The sequence below is a fragment of the Trichoderma breve genome, chromosome 1 (assembly GCF_028502605.1).
Source record: "Trichoderma breve strain T069 chromosome 1, whole genome shotgun sequence".
Lineage (NCBI taxonomy): Eukaryota > Fungi > Ascomycota > Sordariomycetes > Hypocreales > Hypocreaceae > Trichoderma > Trichoderma breve.
In genome coordinates, this window is record NC_079232.1 from 505,689 (window position 1) to 530,648 (window position 24,960).

At 50.6% G+C, this 24,960-nt stretch overlaps 6 protein-coding genes across 6 annotated transcripts; 2 read left to right on the plus strand and 4 right to left on the minus strand.

Annotated features, from left to right (window-relative positions):
• Positions 1-690: 690 nt before the first annotated feature.
• T069G_00180 (uncharacterized protein) lies at positions 691-1,980 on the minus strand (the record flags this gene model as incomplete). Its single annotated transcript, XM_056167390.1, has 1 exon — positions 691-1,980. The coding sequence occupies one exon, from the start codon at positions 1,978-1,980 to the stop codon at positions 691-693; it is 1,290 nt and encodes a 429-aa protein (XP_056032706.1).
• Positions 1,981-4,454: 2,474 nt separating this feature from the next.
• On the minus strand, positions 4,455-4,883 carry T069G_00181 (uncharacterized protein; the record flags this gene model as incomplete). The annotated part of the gene is made up of 1 exon (XM_056167391.1): positions 4,455-4,883. One exon carries the CDS (start codon positions 4,881-4,883, stop codon positions 4,455-4,457), a length of 429 nt encoding a protein of 142 aa, XP_056032707.1.
• A 1,572-nt stretch (positions 4,884-6,455) lies between these two features.
• Positions 6,456-7,123, minus strand: T069G_00182 (gamma-glutamyl cyclotransferase, AIG2-like domain-containing protein; the record flags this gene model as incomplete). The annotated part of the gene is made up of 4 exons (XM_056167392.1): positions 6,456-6,487; positions 6,546-6,972; positions 7,027-7,034; positions 7,093-7,123. The coding sequence occupies 4 exons, from the start codon at positions 7,121-7,123 to the stop codon at positions 6,456-6,458; spliced, it is 498 nt and encodes a 165-aa protein (XP_056032708.1).
• A 1,028-nt stretch (positions 7,124-8,151) lies between these two features.
• T069G_00183 (FAT domain-containing protein) lies at positions 8,152-19,970 on the plus strand (the record flags this gene model as incomplete). Its single annotated transcript, XM_056167393.1, has 8 exons — positions 8,152-8,206; positions 8,314-8,471; positions 8,526-8,900; positions 8,952-12,093; positions 12,148-17,351; positions 17,406-18,038; positions 18,102-19,223; positions 19,287-19,970. 8 exons carry the CDS (start codon positions 8,152-8,154, stop codon positions 19,968-19,970), a joined length of 11,373 nt encoding a protein of 3,790 aa, XP_056032709.1.
• A 1,566-nt stretch (positions 19,971-21,536) lies between these two features.
• Positions 21,537-23,963, plus strand: T069G_00184 (AMP-binding enzyme domain-containing protein; the record flags this gene model as incomplete). Its single annotated transcript, XM_056167394.1, has 6 exons — positions 21,537-21,656; positions 21,743-22,258; positions 22,342-22,821; positions 22,981-23,055; positions 23,125-23,724; positions 23,805-23,963. The coding sequence occupies 6 exons, from the start codon at positions 21,537-21,539 to the stop codon at positions 23,961-23,963; spliced, it is 1,950 nt and encodes a 649-aa protein (XP_056032710.1).
• A 173-nt stretch (positions 23,964-24,136) lies between these two features.
• On the minus strand, positions 24,137-24,679 carry T069G_00185 (uncharacterized protein; the record flags this gene model as incomplete). Its single annotated transcript, XM_056167395.1, has 1 exon — positions 24,137-24,679. The coding sequence occupies one exon, from the start codon at positions 24,677-24,679 to the stop codon at positions 24,137-24,139; it is 543 nt and encodes a 180-aa protein (XP_056032711.1).
• Positions 24,680-24,960: the final 281 nt, after the last annotated feature.

Sequence of the window (24,960 nt, forward strand, 5' to 3'; positions counted from 1 at the left end):
TTAGCCGCAAAAGCCCTGTCAACTACCGCTCTGCCCATCTCGAAATGGGAATCGCGAGGCTTTCAGCTGTTAATTTTAGTATAATTGGGTGGGTTTACTGTGGCTCTTCCTGCCTCGATGCTACATTCTCGCGCTTATTTGTGAGACAGCTTTTGCTTCTTAAAAGCCCAAGAAGCTCGCAGTTTCGTCCCTGTGAATTCTGCGACCTATTCACTACCATATCTCTTCAATTTTTTAGGCGTAGCTAGGTTCCTAACGAGACGTAGCATGGTGGGAGACGATCTCTATCATGTATTTCCGCTTCTCAATACGCTTTTCATTTAGGAAATACATTTGAATCGCTTAACGAGTCGAAGTGTTCTACTGTAACTACTACTACATCACTCCGGGATTACGAGAACCTTCACAAAGCCAGAAATCATGTAGCAAAGCAGTGAACAATTTGATGGTAAAGAACCAATGATATGCCAATTCTTATTTTCTAGGCCAAGCCAAACCCCCCATAATGATACAGAAAAAACGAAAGATACAAGTATATGTACATAAAAGAATGTCAATCCTTCCCACAAATGAATGTTCAAATGTTCATCACAAATCTATGCGAAATCCCTAGCCCGTTATCATAAACGGTATCGACATGTTTATGTCCAAAATCGAAGAAGTAAACGAGAGAATGCCAGTTCATGCTGTTTAAGCACGAATGCGAGTGGCGCGGCGCATGGAGTTGCCGCCACGCTTGGCAACCATGTTAAGGTTGGCAGATTGTCCAGCTTGGCATGAAGTGCCAGAAGCGAGAGCCTGAGCGGGAGACCAAGCTCCGCTGGCGCAACGCTGGAACTGGGATCCTCCAATGCAGTTCCACTGGCCCTCGGAAGAGCAAGCCGTGCCAGCCGCGAAACCACCGCTGGGGCTAGAGCCGGAGCCCGAACCCGAACCCGAGCCGGAGCCGGAGCCGGAGCCGGAGGTAGGGGCGGGAGCGGGAGCGGGAGTAGCAGAAGTAGCAACTGGAGCTTGGGACTGAACTGGCAAGTTCACCAGAGGAGCAGAGGTGGGCTTGGAGGGGGCAGGCTGGGATGCGGGCTGAGAGGCAACCTGAGAAGCGGCAGGAGGGGCGGCAGGCTGGGTGGCAGCGGGAGGCTGTCCACCGCCGATAGGGCTGGTGATGAAGACACCGCCGGGGATGCTCTGAGGAGCCTTGGTGGGCTGAGCAGGAGCAGCAGAAGTCTGAGCACCACCGGTGGGAGTGGGAGCCGGGGCGTTTCCACCGCTGCCACCCATACCAAATTTGCAGTTCTGGGTGTTTTTGGGACCAGCAAATACGCTTGTTGCTCCATTCAACTTGACAACGTCCGATCCAGGGTCAGGGAACTCAAGGTCAGTACTGTCCGCGGTTTGGCAGGAGTCGCCGCCGCCGAAAATATTGGCCTGGAACATTTCGGGAAGCGTGTTCAGGAAATCCTTGGAGCCACCCGAGCCGGTGACAGACAAGGGAGCACAGTTCATGTACATCTCACGGTTGCCAATCTTGTTGAACCAAGTCCAGGCAAGAGTGTAGTTACCAGTCGCCAGCTCCTTGGGGATGGTGAAGTCATATGTGTACGGGTCGATGGCGTTAGCGTCGTCACCCATGTTGCCGGTCTGGTCCTGTGCAGGGCAGCCACCCTCGATGGACTTGATAACTCTCCATACAGAGTTCTTGTCGGGCTGGGCGTCGGTAGTCACAGAAACCTGGCAAGAACCGCCGCCGTGAACAGCACTTCCAACGAAGGAGAGCTTCTGAGTGCTGCCCTGAGCATACACGTTGCTGGCACCCTGGAGGTCGTAGACACCAGTTCGCTGTTTGCAGGGGAAATCGGAGCCGTCCGCAAAAAGAGGAGCGTTGGACAGAGTTGAACCGCCGTAGGGAACGGGGTTGGACATTTTCATGTGGGCACTGGCGGCCGAGGCCAGGACAGTGATGGTGAAGAGCTTGGAGAACATTTTGAGGGAAAGTGATGAGTCTAAATCGTACCGGACGAAAAAAGGCTCGAATGTTGCGGTGGTATGTATAGTCGTCAAGACAAAAGTGAATGCTGTTAAGACAGGACTGTGAATATCACAGATTTTGAATGGTTTGATGCTGAAAGGCTTCAGGGATGGATAGCAAGCAACCGGGCTGGCGTATGCAAATGAAGGCTTGAGACGGAGCAAAGTAAATCAAGAAAGAAAACAAGGGCTAGCCTCGTGTAAGAATGAAGGAGAGTGAGTCTTGACGACGACCACTTTGAAGGAAGGACTGTTGTTGACTGGAGATGTCTGGGACAAGAACAAAAGGCAAGGTTGGGATGAGACCTCCATCTTATACATTGCGTGCCTCCCCGTGGCATGGCGGAGGAATAATCGCCAAGACCATTTGCCCCTAGATCATGACTAGCATAGAAGAAGCAAGGGCAGGACGATGCGAGCTGCAGGAACAGAGAGGGACAGGAGAGTCATTGGCGAGGCAGGGGATGGAGTCCAGACAGGGACCTTTGCCGAATGGCTCGCATGTTTCGTTCAAGAAACATGAGCCGTCGGCGACAAGGAGTCTATCCAGTTAAGCACAGCCGCGGAACGAATATCTCGCGGTTTCGAGGCATGGCGGATCACTAGTGTGGCCTGGTCATCGAAGGGAGTGCCCTTGGGAGCCCACTGATAGGCTGGAGTCGTTGTTTCAGGATCTCGAAGACGCCGCCTAAAAAGGACGGGCATGAGTGGGCATCAGCCGAAAACCCCAGAAGGCCAAGCAGAGCTAGAATCAGCCTGCGTTGAACCCCTGAGTAACCTTGACCTCTCGCTATATTGTTTCTTACCATTAGGTTCGCCACCGGCCAATGCTGGGATGTGGCTAGCACATACCGCGGCCAGGAATGCGCGCCGGACAGGGGTCAGACATCTGTGGTCCGTGAGCCTGGGCAGCATTATGCACAATGTGGGCCTCTCGTCAGGGGTCCAAATCTTCGGAGAACAGAGCGATGCCTAATAATAAGTATGATGTACCAGCGCCATCGCGAAAGGACGGAGCCGCGCTGAAGCAGAGGCCGCATAAATGTCGCAGATTATCATGAATCCAGCAGCCTGACGTTCATACAAGCACGGGCGAAGAGACTCGGCTGTCGAGCCGTGCTGGCAAAGTCAAATGCGGAGGGAGGCCGCAACACCCTCTTGGTTGGAATACGTGTACTCCGTACTCGTACACATGCATCGTGACACCGTCGTACTGCTAAAATAGATGGCCACCAATGAGGCCCAGCCGACCCCTTGGGTGCAGAGCCTCGGAGGCCACACACTACAGGCTAAGGTTAGTACGAGTAGAGTCGTAGTCAGTTGGGAGGGCCCACAGCTGTCACCCTCTCCCTGGTCTATCATTCACAATTGGCCAGAAGCCTTCCGGGCCGTGGCAGCAAGTGAAAGCATCTTGCACCACTGATTTCTCTGTCGTCCGGTTCAAACGGCTCAGGCTCTTAGGCGCCGAGGTCTCCCTGCATATGCCACTGAGAAGGAAAGAAAAAAGCAGCATCCGGGGTACGCATAGCAAGTATACCATCATACCGTCTTGCGCTGACGCCGGGGTGATGCATCGCATCGCTGAACTCTGAGGCTTTTCTTTGGACAAGGCACACTTGTAAGTCGACGATCTGAGTTTGTCTGCCACACAGCTTATTGCTTGGTGGGGGATTCTAACGGACGGCAGGGGTAAGATTCACCGTGATAGAGCTGACCAAACGGAGGAATGACACATTGTGGGAGCAAGCAGTAACCGCCTGCAAATATTTTCATAATGCACTGGATCCGGCATCGCCTTTAGCCAGCAGCATCGTGCTTTACAGCCGAGAATAGTGAATAGGGGAATGAAGGCGACATTGTTGCATTTCATGGACATCATGGTTGCTTTCTTAGCTAGAGACTCGGTGGTCATTTCCAGAGACAGGTATGTGGGGGGACCTTGTCCTTGTGCGCCCAAGAAACATTGTGATCGACCACGGCCCGAGCAGTAAACAGTTTGTTGGCTCTTTTGCTCGGTCATTGTTTCTTGCTCGTAGTTAGAGATGTGCTATTCCATAGGCAGAAATCACGGCGACGTCATATCAACTTGTTTCCCCGGGACTTCTCTTCTCCATGCATTGTGAAGTAAAGCCGTACCACTGGGGGCGCTTAACGAATGCAAAGGGGGCACTCGCCACCGCATAGTCGCTATACGAGTCGCGTCGTATTGCATCGCATTGTATCGTTTATTCCTCTCACATGCCATGCCACAACAGCCACAAAAAGACGCGTGTTATAGCCGGTATGTCTGAGTCTGTGTGGCGAGAATCGTCCCTACTTGGAGATCTCAATGCAACGCTGTGCTGCTTCCATGGCAAAAGTCTGCTTCTCAGACCCTGGCCCCTCGGTATGCAGGGGCCGGGGCAAGGGTGTCTAATCCCTCAGTAGGGTTACTTTTGCAGAACTAGCCTCTGCTGCCGTGGGGTTGAATCGACTTCTGGTGAAACAAAGGCTGGTTTCATGCTCAGCATCTTCTTTTCGGCTTGGGCGAGCATATCCACTCCATTCTCGCGGAACTCGAGGCAGGCATCCTGGCTAGTGGGCAGAGATGACATCTCAGGCTTCGAGTTGTGATTTGTGATGGCGGCGGATTGAAACAATCGGCTCTGCGTCGCCGGGCGGCAAAAATGCGGTGATGGATGATCAGCAGGACTATTCGGAGGCAGCTGAGATGCCCGGAGTTGTTTGTTTGGACGATAGACGCTGAGGCTTGACGATGGTGAAAAAGACACAGACCAGTCAGAGGTGCAGATGAGGTAGAGGTACGTATTGCCCACAGTCGGGTTGCTGACCGCCTCATCGGGGGGTACGTACTCCATGTCTCATACATGCAGCTCAGCCCAATACGCGGCTACAGCTACAGCTTTTCGACTCAACGCCTGCAAAAACAGCCAATTGCTGTTCGTATTGCTGTTTGATTCGCGCATATAGGCTCATGCACCTTCAATAGCCGCCCAGTGGTTGTTTCTAGGGACTGGGGTATACCTGGTACCCTATGAAGCTGGTGTAAGATCCGCAGCAGACCTGAGTGCACATGAGAAATGTGAGTAGTATTTTTTTCATGTGCACTCGTGTATTTCACATGTCTGTTATTTCGATGAAACAAGGCGCTTCCAGAAAATCCTCATCGGCTCATACCGACCTTGGCTATAGGACCCAGATGCTATGTAATATGGTACGATGGTATGAAGCTATGGCCATCGGGATGATATTGGAGTGGCTCTCGATCCGTCGGCCTAGTTACATCTACACTGGTTACATCGGCGAAAATGCCAAGGACCATATAGTATAATAATTTCCTCAACTTGACTTCAGCTCTTACCTATCCACTTGAAAACAAAAGATCTTTCTAGCACGACGGCCAAGACGGCTTGTAATGAAGGAAAATTAACAGCTGCGTTTCGTTACGTGAGAGGCTCAGATCTACGCCACAGCCGCATAAGTCTTTGTCTATGCCAGACAAGCCAATCCTTGGCATCACACTGCGGCTTGAAAAATTCGATCCTTTCTTATTTGTTTGTGAGCTCATCGTCATAGGTATCATCACAGAAAATGCTCCTCTTTTATCCCGTCTTTTAAGGCTATCGGCTGAGTCGTCGGAACACGGCTAGTAGTAGCTTCATCACAATTTGCGGTTCAGCTCACCCAACAACTCCATCGCAGCAGGGTTATTGCTCCGACACCACACTATCGACATTTTCTTTCGCAATCTTGTTTAATTAATTTTTAAGCTTCATTATCCCGTCTGACAAGGAGTATGACAGGTGAGCTACTTCGGCATCAGGTCCGAAATTCTCCTAAATTTGCGTGGCCGTTTCTACCTTCTCGTTTTGTCGATAGTCATTGTTTCTCGCAAATTGCCTTGCCGAGAGAGCCATACAGCTCTAGACCATCCTTGTCCCGTCTTATTCCGCGGTAATGAGCATATATATAAATGATTTCACCAATTTGCAACCACGAAATCCTTCGAGATATTTACACTTGAGGTGAGCATGTCGTTGAGTGTGGAGACGCTGCGTCGTTGGTCGTCGAGCCGCTGAAGAATAGAGTTGTTGTTGGCTCTGTCAACTTTCCGACAACCCATGACAAGGATGAAACGTTGGCCCATGCTGGATCTATGTGTTCAAAGAACTTTCACCAAAAATAGATTACACGTGTCATAACACGATGCGTGTGTTTGGTGATAACTACACCGTCATTTCAGACACGACACCACATATCGCGGGCGCTTGCGCTGGCTAGAGGACAGGTCAAGTGTCTATATGATGTATATTGTCTTCTCTAAGGCGCCCATCCCATGTCTCTCTACCTAGTCACTAGAAATGTACCTATAGTATCTCTCACGCGTGTGCATGCACTGGCGCAGCATGCATGCATGCAAGCATCGACGTTTAAGCGCTCTCAACCTGGGCTGGCTGGTCACCTGGGACAATCAAGTCAGTGAGTCTGCAATGTACGCAAGCGGCGATTTTAATCCTTACCATCTGTGAATGCCCAGTCACCTCGTGTCCACATCTGCATTTTCTGTTGGCGGAACTCTTCAAAGTCCCATTCGCGTTTCTCAAGGTCATTGGCGTTGAGAAAGACGTATACGGATGCCTCCTTCACTTCTCCCTCAACTTCCTTTTCGCCTTCCAACTTCAGTAGCTTCACCTTGGTGTTGATCCGCTTATACTCGCTTCCCTCAAAAATGTCCAGTTTTTGCATGTTGGCCTCCGTTAACCCAGTCGCGTACATGCCTCGCACGCAGTGGCCTTCCTCTGCAACAATGGCTGGGTAGTCTGCATATTGAACTCTGTGACGGCAGTAACCATCTAGAATGGCCGGAGTGAATGTATGGAGGTCTTGGATTGCCTGAGGCGGCTGCTTTTCACCATAACAGACGCTGAAAAAGACCTCTGGGGCCATCTATAACGATGAGTCCATCTCCCTCTCTTGCGGTGTATTAGCACATGATCTTACCAAAGTTCCTACAATTTGAACGTCACGTTAGTCTAGAGATTTCCCAAATTCAAGAGCAGTATTCACCATAGAAGAATGCCTTGTTTTCGCCGCTCATCTTGTATCGGGGGTATCAATCTGCGATGCTTGTGGCCGCTTTCGAAGTTGGGCGGTCTAGGTTAGGCTGAGGTCCTGAAAGCGAGGACTGGAGACAAGGCTTCGAGAAACAAGTAGAACTCTTGGGGGTGAGGGACGATAGTGGCTTGAAGTATGAAGAAATATATACCAGCAGCGTGCTTTGTCTTCGTTTCCTTTTATAGTGAATTCCCAACTGTGTTATCTCCTCGGCAGAATTACGAAGCTTCCCCGCCGTTTAGACAGTTCTGGCAGTGGGGTTGTGGAATCTTCTTTGTTGACGATACAGCACAAAGGGAAAAAAGAACCGGAAAAAGAAGGAATAATGAACTTATAGACGACAGGGGAAAAACAATAATTATGAGAGACTATATAGGCGGATTGTTCAATCCAAGATGAAAGACTCAGGATACAGCAGTGAGCAAGTCACTCCGAAGCACGGAGACTTATATATGGTTGGTTATCAGACTTTCTTACTGGAGTCAGCAAATCTGACGTGGGGCTCCAAGATCGGGATGAGATCCCTATCGATAAGATCCCTATCGATAAGATAAGGTTATACGCACGCCACAGCGGGAGGGGCGTATGGCTGCCTAGCGCCACGGATTATAGTTTCTGCAGCCCCTAGCTCAATTGGTTTTGGCGACCACGGTGCCCAGTTTTGCTCGTCTCTGGAAATTTCATAGGCGTCACGTTAAAGCTTCCTTCGTGAAGTGACTTTAAGGCTGCGGGCCGAATCTTGAATTTCATATCCTCCATCACCCCCACTCGAGTCTTTCATTATACCCGGACGACTTCGGATTCTATCAGCCCGCATCTGCCGAATATTCCTTTTATTTTCTCATTTTCCGCCGATTCACGGCGTCCTGCCGCACTATCGTGAAACCATCGCGGCGCGTCCTTGTTTCTCGACCTCAGCCTTGCTGCGATTAGTCGTTTTGCGCATCGCCTCGCCACACCTTCCGCGAATGGAAGGCAGAGCTGCGTCTCGCGGACGCCAATAATGCAGCCATGTCGGGAACTACTATTGACGATGTCGTGAAGCGACTTAGCACCGCTGATATAGGTACGATTATGGCCACCTCGTCCCGCTTGTCTCTAAGCTATCACCTCTCCACCTTGTCGCATACCTCTACCATCATGTCTGATTTCTAACCTCTTGTTAATCTACAGATACCCGACTCAAGGTGGAAGCCGCGACCACCTTGCGCGACAGCCTAGACGCTTACACCAATGGCCCTATCTACGAACCTTTTCTGAAACGTTTAATGCCCATCTTCATAAACATCTTGCGTGGACCATGCATCTTTCAAAGCAATTCACCGGAGCAGGTGAGAGCTTTGTGTGATACGCTGGGGTTGGTTTTTGCTAACGGTTGATGGTAGAAACTCCGCAACTGCATCCTCGAGGTACTACACCGACTGCCAACCAACATGGCGCCCACCGAGCCGTTCAAGCCTTACGCCGAAGAGATTGTCGATCTGCTCATGCAACTAGTCCGAACCGACAACGAAGACAACGCATCCCTGTGTGTCAAAATCACTTCCGACATTATGCGTCATCAGCACCAGGTTTTGCAGGGCAAAGTCCAGCCATTCCTAAACTTGATCCAGGAGCTCTTTGATCAGATGGAAAAGGTTGTCATGGAGCAGCTAGACAATGCATCTCTCGCCCCGAATCCACAACCTGGTGCACCGTCAACACCAGGAAGTACGCAAGCCAACTTTCAGTCTCCTCGGCCGGGCTCTCCCGTGGCCTCGGTAACTGAGCTCGGTGCGGATCCCCAGCAGCAAAATCGACCACTTCTCAAGGGGATGCAATCTTTCAAAGTTCTTTCAGAATGTCCAATCATCGTCGTGTCGATCTTCCAAGTCTACAGGAACACAGTTGCCCATAATGTACCCAGATTTGTACCCCTTATTAAGGGCTTCTTATCTCTTCAGGCAAGCGCCCAGAAGCAAGCGCACGACGACGCTGCTGCTAGAGGCGATATACACACTGGCGTGAGCTCAGGCATTAAAAACCGGGCTGCCTTTGGCGATTTCATTACAGCTCAGATCAAGACCATGAGCTTCCTGGCCTATCTCCTCCGCCAATACGCTTCTCAGTTGAAAGACTTTTTACACCTACTACCCGATATCGTCATTCGGTTACTCAAAGATTGCCCCCGGGAGAAATCTGGAACGCGAAAGGAGCTCTTGATTGCAATCAGACACATTATCAACTACAATTTCCGAAAGATCTTTCTTCCCAAAATCGACGAACTCTTGGACGAGCGTACACTGACGGGAGACGGCTTAACCGTGTACGAGACGATGAGACCCCTTGCGTATAGTATGCTGGCGGATCTGATTCACCATGTGCGCGACTCCTTAACTCCAGAGCAGATTCGCAAGACGGTGGAGGTATATACCCGAAATCTCCAAGACAACTTTCCCGGAACTTCTTTCCAGACCATGAGTGCGAAACTTCTTCTGAACATGGCCGAATGCATTGCGAAGCTTCCCAACAAAGTAGACGCAAGACATTACTTGATGATGATTCTCAACGCAATTGGAGACAAATTTGCCGCCATGAATCGACAGTATCCGAATGCCGTCAAGCTCTCAAAGCTGTACCACCAGCAGGCTGAAGCTGGTGCACCTGAATCATATCTTGCTGATAAGGAGCACCCGCCGGATTGGGATGAAACCGACATCTTTTCAGCAGTGCCCATCAAAATTTCGAATCCCCGAGATCGAGGAGCCGACCCTGTCGGAGATAATAAATTTCTCTTCAGAAACCTTATGAATGGACTGAAGAACACATTCTACCAGCTGAGAACGTGTAACACTGGCACGCCGATTGACCCTGCTAATGCGCCACCGCATTGGCAAGAGGTCGCCTACGGTTTCACCGCAGAAGAGGTAAACGTGATTATCAAGTTGTTCCGAGAGGGCGCCTATGTGTTCAGATACTATGAGATTGAGAAGCCGGCTACTGAGAATCAGTATGTATCACCGGTCGAATACATGGCAAATTTCTATATGGTCTCCAGTAGTAAGGAAGAAAAAGACCTCTTGGAAACATTCGCCACCGTCTTTCACTGCATCGACCCAGCAACCTTCCATGAAGTCTTCCAGCAGGAGATCCCGCATCTCTATGACATGATTTTCGAGCACACAGCTCTGCTCCACATACCTCAGTTTTTCCTTGCCAGCGAGGCAACATCTCCTAGTTTTTGCGGCATGCTCTTGCAGTTTCTCATGGAAAGAATTGACGAGGTTGGCTCTGCGGACGTTAAGAAATCGTCCATTTTGTTGCGGCTCTTCAAACTCGCCTTTATGGCGGTGACTTTGTTCGCCACACAAAACGAACAAGTTCTGTTGCCTCACGTGGTCAGCATTGTCACAAAGTCGATAGAGCTGTCGACCAAAGCAGAGGAGCCTATGAACTACTTCCTTCTGCTACGGTCCCTTTTTAGGAGCATCGGTGGTGGCAAGTTTGAGCAACTCTATAAGCAGATATTGCCCTTGCTGGAGATGCTGCTGGATGTTCTCAACAATCTGCTCATGGCTGCACGAAAACCGTCCGAGCGAGACCTCTACGTTGAGCTATGCCTTACCGTCCCGGCGCGGCTCAGTCACCTGCTGCCTCATTTGAGTTTCCTCATGCGCCCATTGGTAGTTGCTCTTCGGGCCGGCACGGACCTTGTTGGGCAGGGCCTCCGAACGTTGGAGCTCTGTGTCGACAATCTGACGGCAGATTATCTCGATCCCATCATGGCACCTGTCATTGATGAGCTCATGACTGCCCTGTTTGATCATCTAAAACCACACCCCTACAGCCACTTTCATGCGCATACCACCATGCGCATCTTGGGAAAACTTGGAGGTAGAAATCGTAAATTCATGACGGGTGCTGTTCCTCTCACATATACCAACTATGCCGACGATGCCTCAAGCTTTGAATTGCGACTCATCGGTTCCAAGAAGGACAGAGCCTTTCCAGCTGATCTGGGCATCGATCTTGCAATACAAAAGCTGATGGAGGTTCCTCGGCACAATAAGGCTAATGCCCAGAATCGGCAGTATGACGAGTACTACAAGAAACAGGCCATTCATTTTATCAAGACTCAGCTGAAGCTGCGTATCGGGTTCGACCAGCTTCCCGAAGATTTCCCTCGCATTGTTAGACTCCAGGCACAAGATTTCTTGAATCGCAAGATGGATATCAACTTCGCTCCATTCGAAGTGTCGAGCCGTGAAAAATCTATCCCCAAGAAAGATGAGCAAGACAAAATCACCAAGAAACTGCTCAAGGCGGTCATGTTTTCGCAGTCAATACCAGATGTTAAGCAGGAATCCGGCGCCTTTCTACTTGACGTGTGCCGGCATTTCGTTCTCATTGAAGTGGGCAGATCTTTGATCGACCTGAAGCGAAACTATAACCCCTTTGACCCGAAAGCCGGCGAAGGTCCGCTAACTATTGACACCCGTGTCTTGTCGGATGCAATCGTCGAATCCTTGGCATCAGATCACCCAGACGTCCGGGAAGCGGCGCAGCAGGCGATCCGGGAACTTTACAAATGCACGGCTCTCATTCTTGGCTCCGAGAGCAATGTCGGCCGTCTCCATCTCTTTAACCACCTAAGCAATACCTTTTGCCACAGTTGCTACGAGGAAGAGTGGTTCACAAAGACGGGGGGGAGCCTTGGCATCAACTTTTTGCTCACAGAGCTTGACTTGGGCGATGCTTGGGTGACGTCTAAGCAGACTGAATTCATTCGCGCTCTGATGTACGTCATCAAGGATATGCCGCTGGACCTCCCGGAAAAGACGAGATGCCTTGCACAGACAAGTCTGGAAGTATTGCTCAGGCGTATCACTAAGAACATCAAGAAGGAAGATGCCCTGCCAATCCAGCAGCAACCTGGTCAACCGCAGGCCAAGCAGCCCCGCCTCGCCCAAATCTGTATGCAGTTCAACAATGAGCTTTCTCATATGAACAAGTTTGTCCGCGAGACAGCTAAAAATTCGCTGGAGCTTATCGCGAAAGCTGCTGGCTGTGAGGTGTGGCAGCTCGTCGAGCCCTACAAAGAAAGATTTCTTCAGCCTATCTACGCTAAACCTCTTCGTGCCCTTCCCTTCCCGATACAGATTGGATACATCAATGCCATGACATATCATATGGGACTGAAAAATGACTGGGTTACTTTTGACGAGAATCTCAATCGTCTGCTTATGGAGTCGCTCGCATTGGCTGACGCAAACGACGAATCCTTGGCTAACAAACCTGCAGAGTTCAGAACGCATGAACATATCGTCAATTTGCGAGTTTCTTGTATCAAGCTTCTCAGCACTGCGATGACGTTTGAGGAATTTGCCAACAACCCGACCAAGGGTAAGATTCTTTCAGTCTTTTTCAAATGCCTGTATTCCGAATCAAAGCCAACGATCGCGGCGGCAAACGATGCCTTGAAGTCGGTCTTGGCCGTTGACAGACGTCTGCCCAAGGACTTGCTCCAGAGCGGCCTGCGCCCTGTGCTGCAGAGTCTATCGGACCCAAAAAGACTTAATACACATGGGCTGGATAACTTGTCAAGGCTCTTGAAGCTTCTGACAAGCTACTTCAAGGTCGAGATAGGCGCTCGCTTGCTCGATCAGATAGAGTCAATTGTTGAGCCTAATGCGTGGCAGCAAATCTCATTCACATTTTTTGAGCAACATCCTCAAATGAAGGTCATCACCGCTATTCTCAACATCTTCCATCTTCTACCAGCTCCAGCAGAAGCGTTCAAAGACCGCTTAATTGACTGCTTCCTCGGGCTTGAAGAGCGGCTTCGACGAACTCATCAGAGTCCATTCCGGTTGCCAATGTTCCTATACTTGAACCGGTATCCCAAAGAAATTTGGGCTTATCTACTTGGTAAGCTGGATGATCTGAAATATGGCCGACTTCTAGCCCAAGTTCTCCTACACCCAGACAGCACGCCGTTGAGGGAGACTGCCGTGGAAAATTTGGAAGGGTTGATCGCAAAATGCAACGAGATTGTTGGGCAGAACAACGAAAAGAAATACGTTGCCATTGTCAACACGATTCACATTCTCCACTCAATCGGCCAATTCCCAGCCTCTAGTGCTTGGATGGATAAGAAGGAACACCTCAACTGGCTGAAAGCCATTGGGAGAGACCTCGAAGCAAACATTCGAGGCTATTCGCTTCCAGCCTTTGTGCGACTGCCTGGTTATCAAGCCGCCGAGCAACTGATGAATATTCTCGTCAAGTCTCTGGAGAGATCACCGAGAGACTTGGATGCTCTATTCAACTTGGTGGAGTCCGTTGCCGCCGAGGAGCTTCGTTCGACTCAGCCTTTATTCTCCTTCATCTACGAAAAGATCATCTGCAGCGACTCCATGGAGTTTTGGAAATCGACGTTCCTTCGCTGCCTTGAAACTTACTCAGGGAAGACTGCGTCGAATAAAACAAAATACTTCTTACTCCACTACATTGTTAATCCGATTGTCGCCACAGATGTCATGCGGCATTGGGGCCAGTCAGAACAGAATAGGGTTCAGAGGCTGATGGATCGATCGATCATCGATGCCGTGAGCACTAAGATCTGGAAAGTACACCCCGAGATGACCCCAGATGATTTGGCCCAGCCAGGAATCGACCACATACGGTTTGAGGTGCTCCAACTGTCGGCAATGCTTGTCAAATATTACCACGCAACACTCCAAGAGGCACGCAAAGACATTATCAAATTTGGGTGGACATTTATACGCCTAGACGACATCATCAATAAGCATGCAGCGTACGTCGTGATAGGGTATTTCATTGCTCACTACGAAACGCCTCCGAAGATCGTCAGCCAGGTATACTTGTCGCTACTCAAGACTAATTCTAATGAGGGCCGAGCACTGGTGACGCAGGCATTGGAGCTCATTGCTCCGGTTCTGCCCAAACGCTGTGGCACGGGCCCTAATGATAGGAGCACACCATGGGCCGTAGCACCGCGTCGCATCTTGGCTGACGAAGGCCAAAACATGCAGCAGATGACAAGCATCTTCCATTTCCTTGTGCGGCATCCTGAACTTTTCTACGACGCTCGCGATAAGTACGCCGTTCTCATCATCACGTCCTTGAGAAAGGTTGCTGCACCGCCAAACCCTTCTCATGAGAGTAAAAAGCTCGCCCTGAACATGATGTGGCTGATTTGGACCTGGGAACAATGGCGGATCGAGGGCAAAACATCACCTCTTCTGACGACGAGATCGCTATCTGAGTCGCCGGTTTCGAGGAAACGAAAGCTGGACAGCGGCGATCAACCAATGACATCCCCCTCGGCAACTAGGCAAACAGCGGATCGACCAGAGTATCAAATCCCACCGCTTTTCCGCCTCAAGATGGTTAAATACTTGGTTGAGTTCATTGCGCAGCTTAACGAAAGGTATCAACTGCCATCGGCTAAGCCCCGTGGATCCCCAGCTGGTGCTCTTCCGCAGGCCGGACCCAATATGACGGAGCTTTGCAAGAAAGCCATGGCGCTTCTCTACAACCTCGTACAACCCCAATGCTGGGGAGACCTCGACCTCGACTTGTTTCCCAACGTCACTGATGTTATCCTTGCTCACGATAGGACACAGGCGGCTCTTAACGCTGATCCAACTGATAAGGAAAAATACGACGAAAAGTTCCTCACCAACATCATCAATACGCTGCAAGTGGTCCGCATTCTTCTGAACTTCAAGTCGGACGAGTGGATACAAAGGAGCATCGCTCCAATCCAAAAGGTCTTGGAGAAATGTCTCAAGTCGGAAAATCCAGAAGTTCAAGATTGTCTGCACCTCGCTGACAAGGAGTACGATGATGGACGAGAGCTGAAGTCCATCGTTCGACGAATTCTCGATGCGGTGCCTGAAGATACGCCTATGGAGGACGCGGATGCTGAGGGTGAATCCGAGGTTCAAACATCTGAAATTGTTGCCTACCTCTCACAGGTAGCAACAGAGCAGATGAACAGCAATCTCTACGTTTCGGGTGTCAACATCTTGTGGTCACTAGGCAATCGCAAGCCTGCCATCATTGATCAACATATCCCTTCGCTTATGAAAGCTATGCAGAGCAAGCATGCACGAGAGCATGTACAGCACTACAGCGCCTTGGCGAATCAGGCAACTGGTGTCCAACGCACTCAAGAAGCCAACGGCACCACTGGGGAGCTCTCTGCGTATGAGCTTGAGATGCAAACTAAACTGATGATCAAAGAGATCCAAGTCGTGGCATTGAGGATGGAAACTCTAGGCGACAATCGACGACCTTTCCTAAGCGTTTTGGCGACTCTTGTTGAAAAATCCATGCACATTGAGCTCTGCACGGAAATTTTGGGCATGGTAGAAGGTTGGGTTTTTAGATCTGAAGGTACCTGGCCGACACTTAAAGAAAAAACGGCGGTTCTTCATAAGATGTTGTCCTTCGAGCACAGGCAAGATCCCACAATGCTTTCTAAGTTTCTGGAGTTGGTGATTCGCATCTACGAGGATCCCAAGATTACCCGGACGGAGTTGACAGTACGGATGGAGCACGCTTTTCTCATTGGCACAAGAGCTGTTGATGCGGAAATGCGAAATCGTTTCATGGCGATTTTCGACAAGAGCTTGTCCAAGACAGCTAGCATCCGCCTCTCATACGTGTTGACGTCGCAAAATTGGGATACTCTTGCGGATTCTTACTGGCTTGCCCAGGCCAACCACCTTTTGCTGGGAGCCGTGGAAATGAATACCAACATACAGCTCCATGCTGATGATTTCAAAGTCATCGCCCCATCTCAGCTGGCTGCAGTCTATCCCAAAGACAAGGATACGAGAGAGCCAACCAACATGGTTGACGAGAAATTCGAGACACTCATGGCTAGCCATCGGCGATTCATGGCCGAGCTGGGAGATGTGAAGGTCCGAGATATTATCGAGCCGTTGACACAACTACAGCATATCGACAACCCGCTGGCTCATCAACTCTGGGTGGTCGTATTCCCAATGTATTGGTCTGCCACTCTGCGAGATGAAAGGCCAGAGCTCCAGCGCGGCATGGTCGCGCTTCTCACAAAAGACTACCATAGCCGTCAAATAGAGAAGCGTCCCAATGTTGTTCAGTCCTTGATAGAGGGAGCCGCAAAGACTTGGCCAGAGTGTCGACTTCCTCCGCATGTCTTGAAGTTTGAGGCGAAGACGTACGATGCTTGGTATACAGCCCTCGTACAGCTCGAGAATGCATCGATTAAACCGGGGCCCGATTCGGCCACTGTCCGCGAGAGCAATCTCGATGCACTGGTGGATCTCTACGCATCTCTGCAGGAAGACGATCTTTTCTACGGGACTTGGCGTCGTCGTTCTCAGTTTGTAGAGACCAACGCTGGTCTTTCATACGAGCAGAATGGAATGTGGGACAAGGCTCAGAAACTGTACGAGACAGCACAGATCAAAGCCAGAACTGGCGTGATCCCGTTCTCTCAAGCCGAATACATGATCTGGGAGGACCACTGGGTCCTTTGTGCTCAAAAGCTGCAGCAATGGGAGATCCTGCAGGATTTTGCCAAGCACGAGAATTTCCAAGACTTACTTCTCGAATGCGCCTGGCGCAACACGGAAATGTGGCAGGACGAGCAGCACCGCGAGGCTCTGGACAACATCATCAAAGGAGTCATGGATGCCCCCACGCCGCGACGAGCCTTCTTCCAGGCGTTCATGTCTCTACTCAAGTTTCACAACCAGCAAGAGGCGGCAACCGACTTTGCGCGCGTGTGCGACGAAGCTATACAGTTGTCCATTAGGAAATGGCATCAGCTTCCGGTTCGATTGACCAACGCCCATATCCCTCTGCTCCAGAATTTCCAACAGTTGGTGGAGCTGCATGATGCCAGTGTCATCTGTCAGAGTTTGGCCAACACTAATGCATCTAACCTCGATGTTAAATCCGGAGAGCTCAAGCTGCTGCTCGGCGCCTGGCGTGATCGTCTTCCCAACATCTGGGATGACATCACAGCTTGGCAAGACTTGGTAACTTGGAGGCAACACATTTTCAACCTCATCAACCAGACATACCTCCAGCTGCTTCCACAGCAAGGCCAGCAAAATGCAGGAGGGGCTTCATTCGCCTACCGTGGCTTCCACGAGACAGCTTGGATCATCAACCGCTTCGCTCATGTCGCACGCAAGCACAGCCTACCGGAAGTCTGCATCAACCAACTCAGCCGCATCTACACGCTTCCAAACATAGAAATTCAGGAGGCATTCTTGAAACTTCGGGAGCAAGCCCGATGCCATTACGAAAACCCAGAGGAACTGAACAGCGGTTTGGAAGTCATCAACAATACAAACTTGAACTATTTCAATCCTCAGCAGAAAGCCGAGTTCTACACCTTGAAGGGCATGTTCCTCGAGAAACTCGAGCTTAAAGAGGAGGCCGACGCAGCTTACGGTACCGCGCTCTATTTCGACATTGGAGCGGCCAAGGCTTGGGCAGAGTGGGGATACTTCAACGACAGAAAGTTCAAGGAGGATCCTTTGGATGTAAATGCAGCCAGACAAGCTCTGACCTCTTACCTCCAAGCCGCAAGCAGCTACAAGAGTGCCAAGTCACGAAAGCTCCTCTCTAGGATCCTATGGCTCCTCAGCTTGGACGATGCTAAGGGCTCTATTGCTGCTGGATTCGACGACTTCAAAGGCGAGACTCCAACATGGTACTGGATCTCGTTCATTCCTCAGCTATTGACGGGCCTGGGCTACAAAGAGGCTCCACGTGTCTACCAGATCCTTCTTGGAATCGCAAAGTCATATCCCCAGGCTCTTTACTTCCAACTCAGGACAAACAGGGAAGATATGATGGCTATCAAGAAAACTCAGGAAGCGAAGGAGAAGGCACGACTACGCAGTCAATCCGCTACAGCTAACGGCAAACCCAGCTCTGCTTCCCCATTGCAGACAAAACAAGAAGCGCCCAAGGCTGAGGGAGCAGCATCACGCCCAGGTACCGCCAGTGGTGGCGATGCAGCTCACATTAAGACGGAGAATGGCGAGGCGAATGGTGGCACGGCATCAGCAACGCCCGCACCGGCACCGGCAGGCCAAGAGCAATCTCAGGCTCTCGCTCAAAGTGGTCAAGCGCAGGCCCAGCCAGCAGCTCAAAACCAGAAGAGACCGCCGTGGGAATTGACTGAGGAAGTCATGTCAGTGCTCAAGACGGCTTTCCCACTGCTGGCGCTGTCCATGGAGACTATGGTTGATCAGATTCAAAAGCACTTTAAATGTCCTCCAGACGAAGATGCATACCGCCTCATTGTCGCACTGCTTAACGATGCCTTGACGTACGTGAGCAGAACCCCTGCGTCTTTTGCCAAGAGCGTCAAGCTTCCCTCTGCCACGGAGACGAACATTACGCGGTTTGCCGAGACGATCTTGCCCAACCATATAAAGAAGTCGTTTGAGGCCGATTTTGTCGAGGTGAAGCCGACCATGTATGAGTACATCCACAAGCTGAGGCGCTGGAGGACCAAATTTGAAGAGAAGCTGGATCGTCGGATCGTGCACACGCCTCTCGAAGCCTTTTCACCCCACCTCAGCGAGTTCCGATACCAAAAGTTTGATGAGGTGGAGATTCCTGGACAATATCTTCAGCACAAGGACAAGAACCAGGACTTTATTCGGATAGAACGATTCCTGCCCAATGTCGATTTAATACGCTCAGTTAATGCCTCGTATCGCAGACTCAAGATGCGTGGTCACGATGGTAGCATTCACTCATGGGCTGTGCAGCATCCGGCCGCTAGACACTGTCGCCGAGAGGAAAAGATTCTACAGCTCTTTAGGCATCTCAACCAGACTCTGAGTCGCAAGAAGGAGAGCCGGCGACGAGACTTGCAGTTCACCCTACCGCTGATGGTTCCCTTGGCACCACACATAAGAATCGTGCAAGAAGATACCTCATACATTACGCTGCATGGAGTCTACGAAGACCACTGTAGGCGTATGGGTATGTCGAAGGATGAGCCGGTTTTGTTTACGCTGGAGAAACTTCGAGGCGTGCTCGAGTCCAAGGGAGGACAGGTAAGCTATTCCGCAGAGGGAGAATGTCTGGCGAAGACGATGGCTAACGCAAGAAATCAACAGACCAAGCCCGAATTAACGCCCACGGCGCGACTGGAGGTGTTCAATGCCATCCAGGAGAAGTGGGTGCCGCCGACGGTGGCACTAGAGTATTTCCAACAGGCCTTCCCACAATTTGCCGAGTTCTGGCTGTTCCGAAGACAATTCTCATACCAGCTGTCGGCGTTGACGTTTATGACTTACATCTTGTACATGCATAACCGATACCCGGCCAAGATGAACATTGCTCGTGGGTCGGGCAACATCTGGGGCTCTGAGCTCATGTCGTTTATGAGCGCTTCCAAGCCGTTCTTCCACAACCCAGAGCCAGTACCCTTCCGGTTGACGCCAAACCTGCAGACTCTCATGGGCCCTCTGGCCATGGAGGGAATATTCGCTTGCTCAGTTATGGCCATTGCACGGTGCTTGACGGAGCCGGAGCATGAGCTTGAGCATGCGCTGACCTTGTTTGTGAGGGACGAGATGATGTTCTGGCTGATGAATAGCCACCGCAGCGGAATCAGCGAAAACCAGCTACGCGACTCAGTGCAGCTCAACAGCGACTCGATAGTGAAGCGTGCCATCAGCCTCGCCCACAACCCGTCGGGCAATTTGCCTGCAAACCAAACAGTCATTGACGCTATCGCCAAGGCTGTAAACCCCATGAATTTGGCGCAGTGCGATGCATTGTGGATGCCATATCTTTAAGTCCAACATAGATGGTCTTTTTTCTTTCTTGTTTCCATATTTTCATTTTTTTTCTATTTCTATTTCTACTTCTTTCCAGATGTATCTGACATAAAGCTGAAATCGGATATATCAGATGGAGGTGAGAAGGGGAGGGAGACGAATATGGAGAATCTCAACCTTTGTGCGATGACATTCAGCAAGGCGTTTGAGGAAGGGGGGAGGATTTCGTGTTTTTTTACTTTTGCTTATCATGTATTAATCCCCAATTTTTCTTTTTTTAACTTTCCCTAGGCCTGGGTGGAAGAGGCGGAACGCGTCATGACAGGCTACTGGGAATTATTGTTGATGAGAAATGTGGTTTACAGGCTCAGTTATGAGTTCAGGAAGAGCATAGAATTGGTAAAAAAATCTCTACGATTAATTTTTTTCAATGGTTGATGAGGACGAAGTGAAATGGGAAGATGATTTGATGCTGAAGAATTAATATTAATTGCTGATTTATTGACGGCTTTGTCGAACGTGCTTTGTTGTGTAAAAGACGTAATCCAAAATCGTGAGCAATGTTGATATTTAGAAACGTGAGAAACGAAGAGACTATCTTCAAAGGGCCAATGTCAGTAAGATAATAACATCCATCTGGAGGAAATGCACAAGCACTGGTTTACTTGGTAGAACTTTTAGCTACAGTCGCGGGCGCGTGTTCATTATAGTAGGCACAGCTGTCTCTTATTTTCCTTAGGCATGACTCGGGTTTCCCCTCCATCTCTTTGGCTGTTGAGATAAACCATCATTTGTCAAGATTTGTAAAGCTGACATGGAGGATCTAGTCCAGCTATTAGACTAGAGCTCAAGATAGTATTCCAAATCTCGCTGAACACCCTAGTCGATCGATGCATATGAAATAGCTTCTTCGCATTCGCTTGCTGACATTGTTCTAACCGAAATGCTCCAGTATGTAGTCTTTCAATTCCAATCAACTGCCTCCAGCATCTCCGCCCGCGCGGGTTCCGGCTTCGGGCCAAAGAGTTCCTAGTTTTCCACTGGCAAATGAAAAAACGATGGCGCCTCAACTAAATAACCCGGTCGATCTCCTCCGCATTTTCCAGCGTGGAAACTCGTAGCCACCACGGCCCACAACGGGCCGAGGTTCCATCCGGGTTCTTGATAAGGGAATTCTGGAGAGGAAAAAACAAGGTGATGACAGGTTCCAGGAACCACTTGTTCGTATTACCGTACATACATGTGTCAGCGTGGGATTCGGGGTTAATTGGTCGGGGCTAAGAGAGACAATGCATGCAGAGATGAATTTTGTGTCGAAAAACCGAGCAGGGGAAAGACGGTGAGGAGGAGAAGCCCGGAATTGATACAAAAGAGGGGAGGGGCTCGTCGTTTGGCGGCTTGTTGGGTGTAAGGTTGGGTGTGTGTGGGTGCCTCGGCTCATTTCCTCTTGTTTAAGCTATATAAGAGGAGAGTGCATAGTATATATTTTAATGGGATTTGTTGAATCTAGAGAGACTTGATTAGAGCAATTGTTATTACATTTCACTTTTGATTTGAGAGAAGTCCTTAGAATACGACGACGCAATGGCTAGCACCAACTTTGACAAGTTGCCGCGGAAGCTGTGGGAGCATCCTGACCGCGAGAGCACCCGCATGTGGCAGTTCATGCAGGATGTTAACAAGAGATATAATCTGAATCTGCAGGTCAGTGTTGATTACTATTTAGCGAGTTCGGCATAAGGTGTAGACGTATCTTTATATCGAGCCCATGCTCACGATGATTCTCACAGTCATTCACTCAACTCTATAAATGGTCATGCGCACACCGCAGCGACTTTTATCGGCAACTCTGGGAATTCATACCTTACATCCATGAGGGCACATACACTCGCGTAGTGGACGAATCCATCCCCATAACCGGAGTGCCGCGATGGTTCGAAGGCGTGCGCCTGAACTGGGCGGAAAACGCACTCTACTCACGAGATACCTCATCGTCATCAACTGAAGCCCTGTGTAAGCTAAACAAAGAAGACGACAAGATTGCATTCACAGAGGTCCGAGAGGGCAACACCGACATTCGACATGTTACCTGGGGAGAGCTACGCCAGGATGTTGCGGCACTGGCGGCAGCGCTGAAAGAACGAGGGCTGCAGAAAGGGGATCGAGTGGTTATTGTTGGAGGACACTCGTATAGGACGTATGTGGTGTTTATGGCGACGGTGTGGTTGGGTGGAATCTTTAGTAGCAGTTCGACTGATATGGGAGTCGGTGGGTTGCTGCAGAGGGCAGTGCAGGTGAATCCAAAGGTGAGATCGAATATTCATGTCTTTTGGGGTTTGATCTGGAGAACTGTGAGACGTGATTGGGATGAGACTGATGTTGGTTATAGTTCGTCTTCTTTGACGATGGCACCTTATACAACGGCAAGACCATCGATCTGAGACCCAACATTCGCGGCATGATGGAGGGCATGTCCGAATGCGACAACCTGCAATCATTCATCATCATCCAACGCTTCGCCAAACCATTCGACACAAGCTCCATCCCCAAGACAGAACGATTCGAAAGCTTCCTCCAAGCCGGCGCCAACAAATCCCGTCCCGCAGCCGTGAGAGTCGAATTCATGGACCCTTCCATCATCGTCTACTCATCCGGCACAACAGGCACGCCCAAAGCCCTCGTCCACGCAGTCGGCACCGTCTTCATCTCCTCCAGCAGAGACGTCCTGCACCGAAACTACGGCCCCACGGACGTAGGCCTGCAATACACCACCACCGGATGGATCATGTACTTGTCGAGCGTGGCCATAACCATTTACGGCGCTCGGTGCGTTGCGTACGACGGATCGCCGCTGGTGCCGGATCCAAAGGTGCTGCTGAAGATTGCGGAGGAGCAGAAGGTGACGGTGATGGGGGTGAGTCCGCGGTGGTTGGGGGAGTTGATGAAGAGGGGGGTTGTGCCGCGGGAGGAGTTTGATTTGGGGAACTTGAGGATGGTGACTTCGACGGGGATGGTGTTGCCGGACCAGATGTTTGAGTGGTTCTACGATACGGCGTTTCCGAAGAGGGCGCAGTTGGCGAACATCTCTGGCGGGACAGATATCGTGAGTTTTCTTTCTTTTCTGCATCATCTCTCTTCTCGTCTTCCCTGTGCTAATGGTTATTCAACACAGGCCGGCTGTTTTGGCCAGGAAAACCCCCTTGACCCTGTTTACGTTGGTGGCTGCCAAGGTCCTGTTCTTGGAATTCCCATCGCCGCCTACGACCACGATCTCCCCGAAGGTAGTCCCGGAACTCCCCTCCCACATGGCACGCCCGGTGATCTCGTTGCTACGGCGGCCTTCCCCAACATGCCCGTCTTCCTGTGGAACGACGGCCCCGGTCCGGCTCCGGGACCGAAATACCGAGCCGCATACTTTGAGCGCTTCGCCGGCGCCTGGGCCCAAGGCGACTTTTGCGCAATGAACCCGCATACGGGCGCGGTTCTCATGCTGGGCCGGTCCGATGGTGTGCTGAATCCGAGCGGCATTCGTTTTGGCAGTGCGGATATCTATGCGGTGCTGGAGAGGTGCTTCCCGATTGAGATTGCTGATAGTTTATGTGTGGGACAGAGGAGGCAGCAGGATTTGGATGAGCGGGTGGTGTTGTTTGTCTTGATGAAGCCGGGGCTTACGTTGGACTTGAAGTTGGTGAGGAGGATAAAGGATGCGATTGCGGAGGGACTGACAAAGAGACATGTGCCCAAGTATGTCTTTGAGATTCCCGAAATACCGGTATGTTATTCTTCTTCTTTTCCTCTATTCTTACCCAGGTTGTTGTGTATGTGAGATGCTGACATGTATTGGTGGGATAGACTACTGTGAATGGCAAAAAGGTCGAGACGCCGGTGAAGAGCATCATCTCGGGCAGGGCGATCAAGCCGAGCGGAACGCTTTTGAATCCGCAGTGTCTGCAACACTTTTACCAGTACCAGAAGATTGAAGAGCTGGTGGAGCCACGGGCGAAGCTGTAGATATCTAGATTTGCAAGTCAAACTGTAAATGATATTACAATCTCATCAAATTATTCCTTGAGTCTCCGTGAGATGAGTTCAAGTGTGTCCATTCGCTGTGCCATACTATTGTTACAAATTGTGTTATTACAGCAACATCCTTGCTCCCCCTTTTCCGCCTCACCCAGCTTGCCTCAAATGCCCTTCCTCTCCCCCTTCTTGTCCTTTTCAACAAACTTGCCCCCATTGATGCCATATCTCCACGCCATATACCCAATCATCCCTCCCACGCTCCCAATCCCCGCGGCCCCAGCAACACCACGCCACCCCAACTTCGCAGGTCCTCCCGCTCCCCTGACGCCCATCAAACCCGTTGCCAGCAACGCCCCTCCCATGCCTCCATACGTCCAGTCGTCCGTCTCAAGCTGGCCCCTGTTCTCCAGCAATCTCCAGCTCCGATCTTGCCACTCGATGGGTTCCCGGCCCCACATCCGCGCCGTGAGGCCCACGCCGACGATGGCGGTGGTGATGATTGTGCTGCGGGTTGCTGAAAGGAGAAGTTTCTCGGATAGAGGGCCGGGACGGCGGAGTGAGGGGATGGATTGGCGGACGCTGGTTATGACGAGGCCGATGATGCTGCCGGTGGTGACGGCGCGGGTGAGGACGTGAGTTGTGAGGATGACGTGGGAGAGAGGCTGGTCTTCAGCGTATGGTGTGTGAGGGAAGTAGCGAGACATGGCTGATGAGTTTTGGCGGCTTCAATCTGATTTTTTCTTTCTCTTCTCCTTCTTATTCTCCTTCTGTCTCTTGAGATTGAATTGGTTGTCGTGAGTTGTTGAAGTAGAGTTGCCGAGTTGGGCTCAATTACACGCAAGTCCTCTCTCATAAGCTGTGGCGGAACAGTTCATTGACACAAGCAGTTGCTTCGTCAAGTTGCGTGAGCTCAATCAATCATGAAGAGAATTCAGAACCTCGTTTTGTCTCAGCTGAGAGAATTTATACAGCTTCCGCATAAACG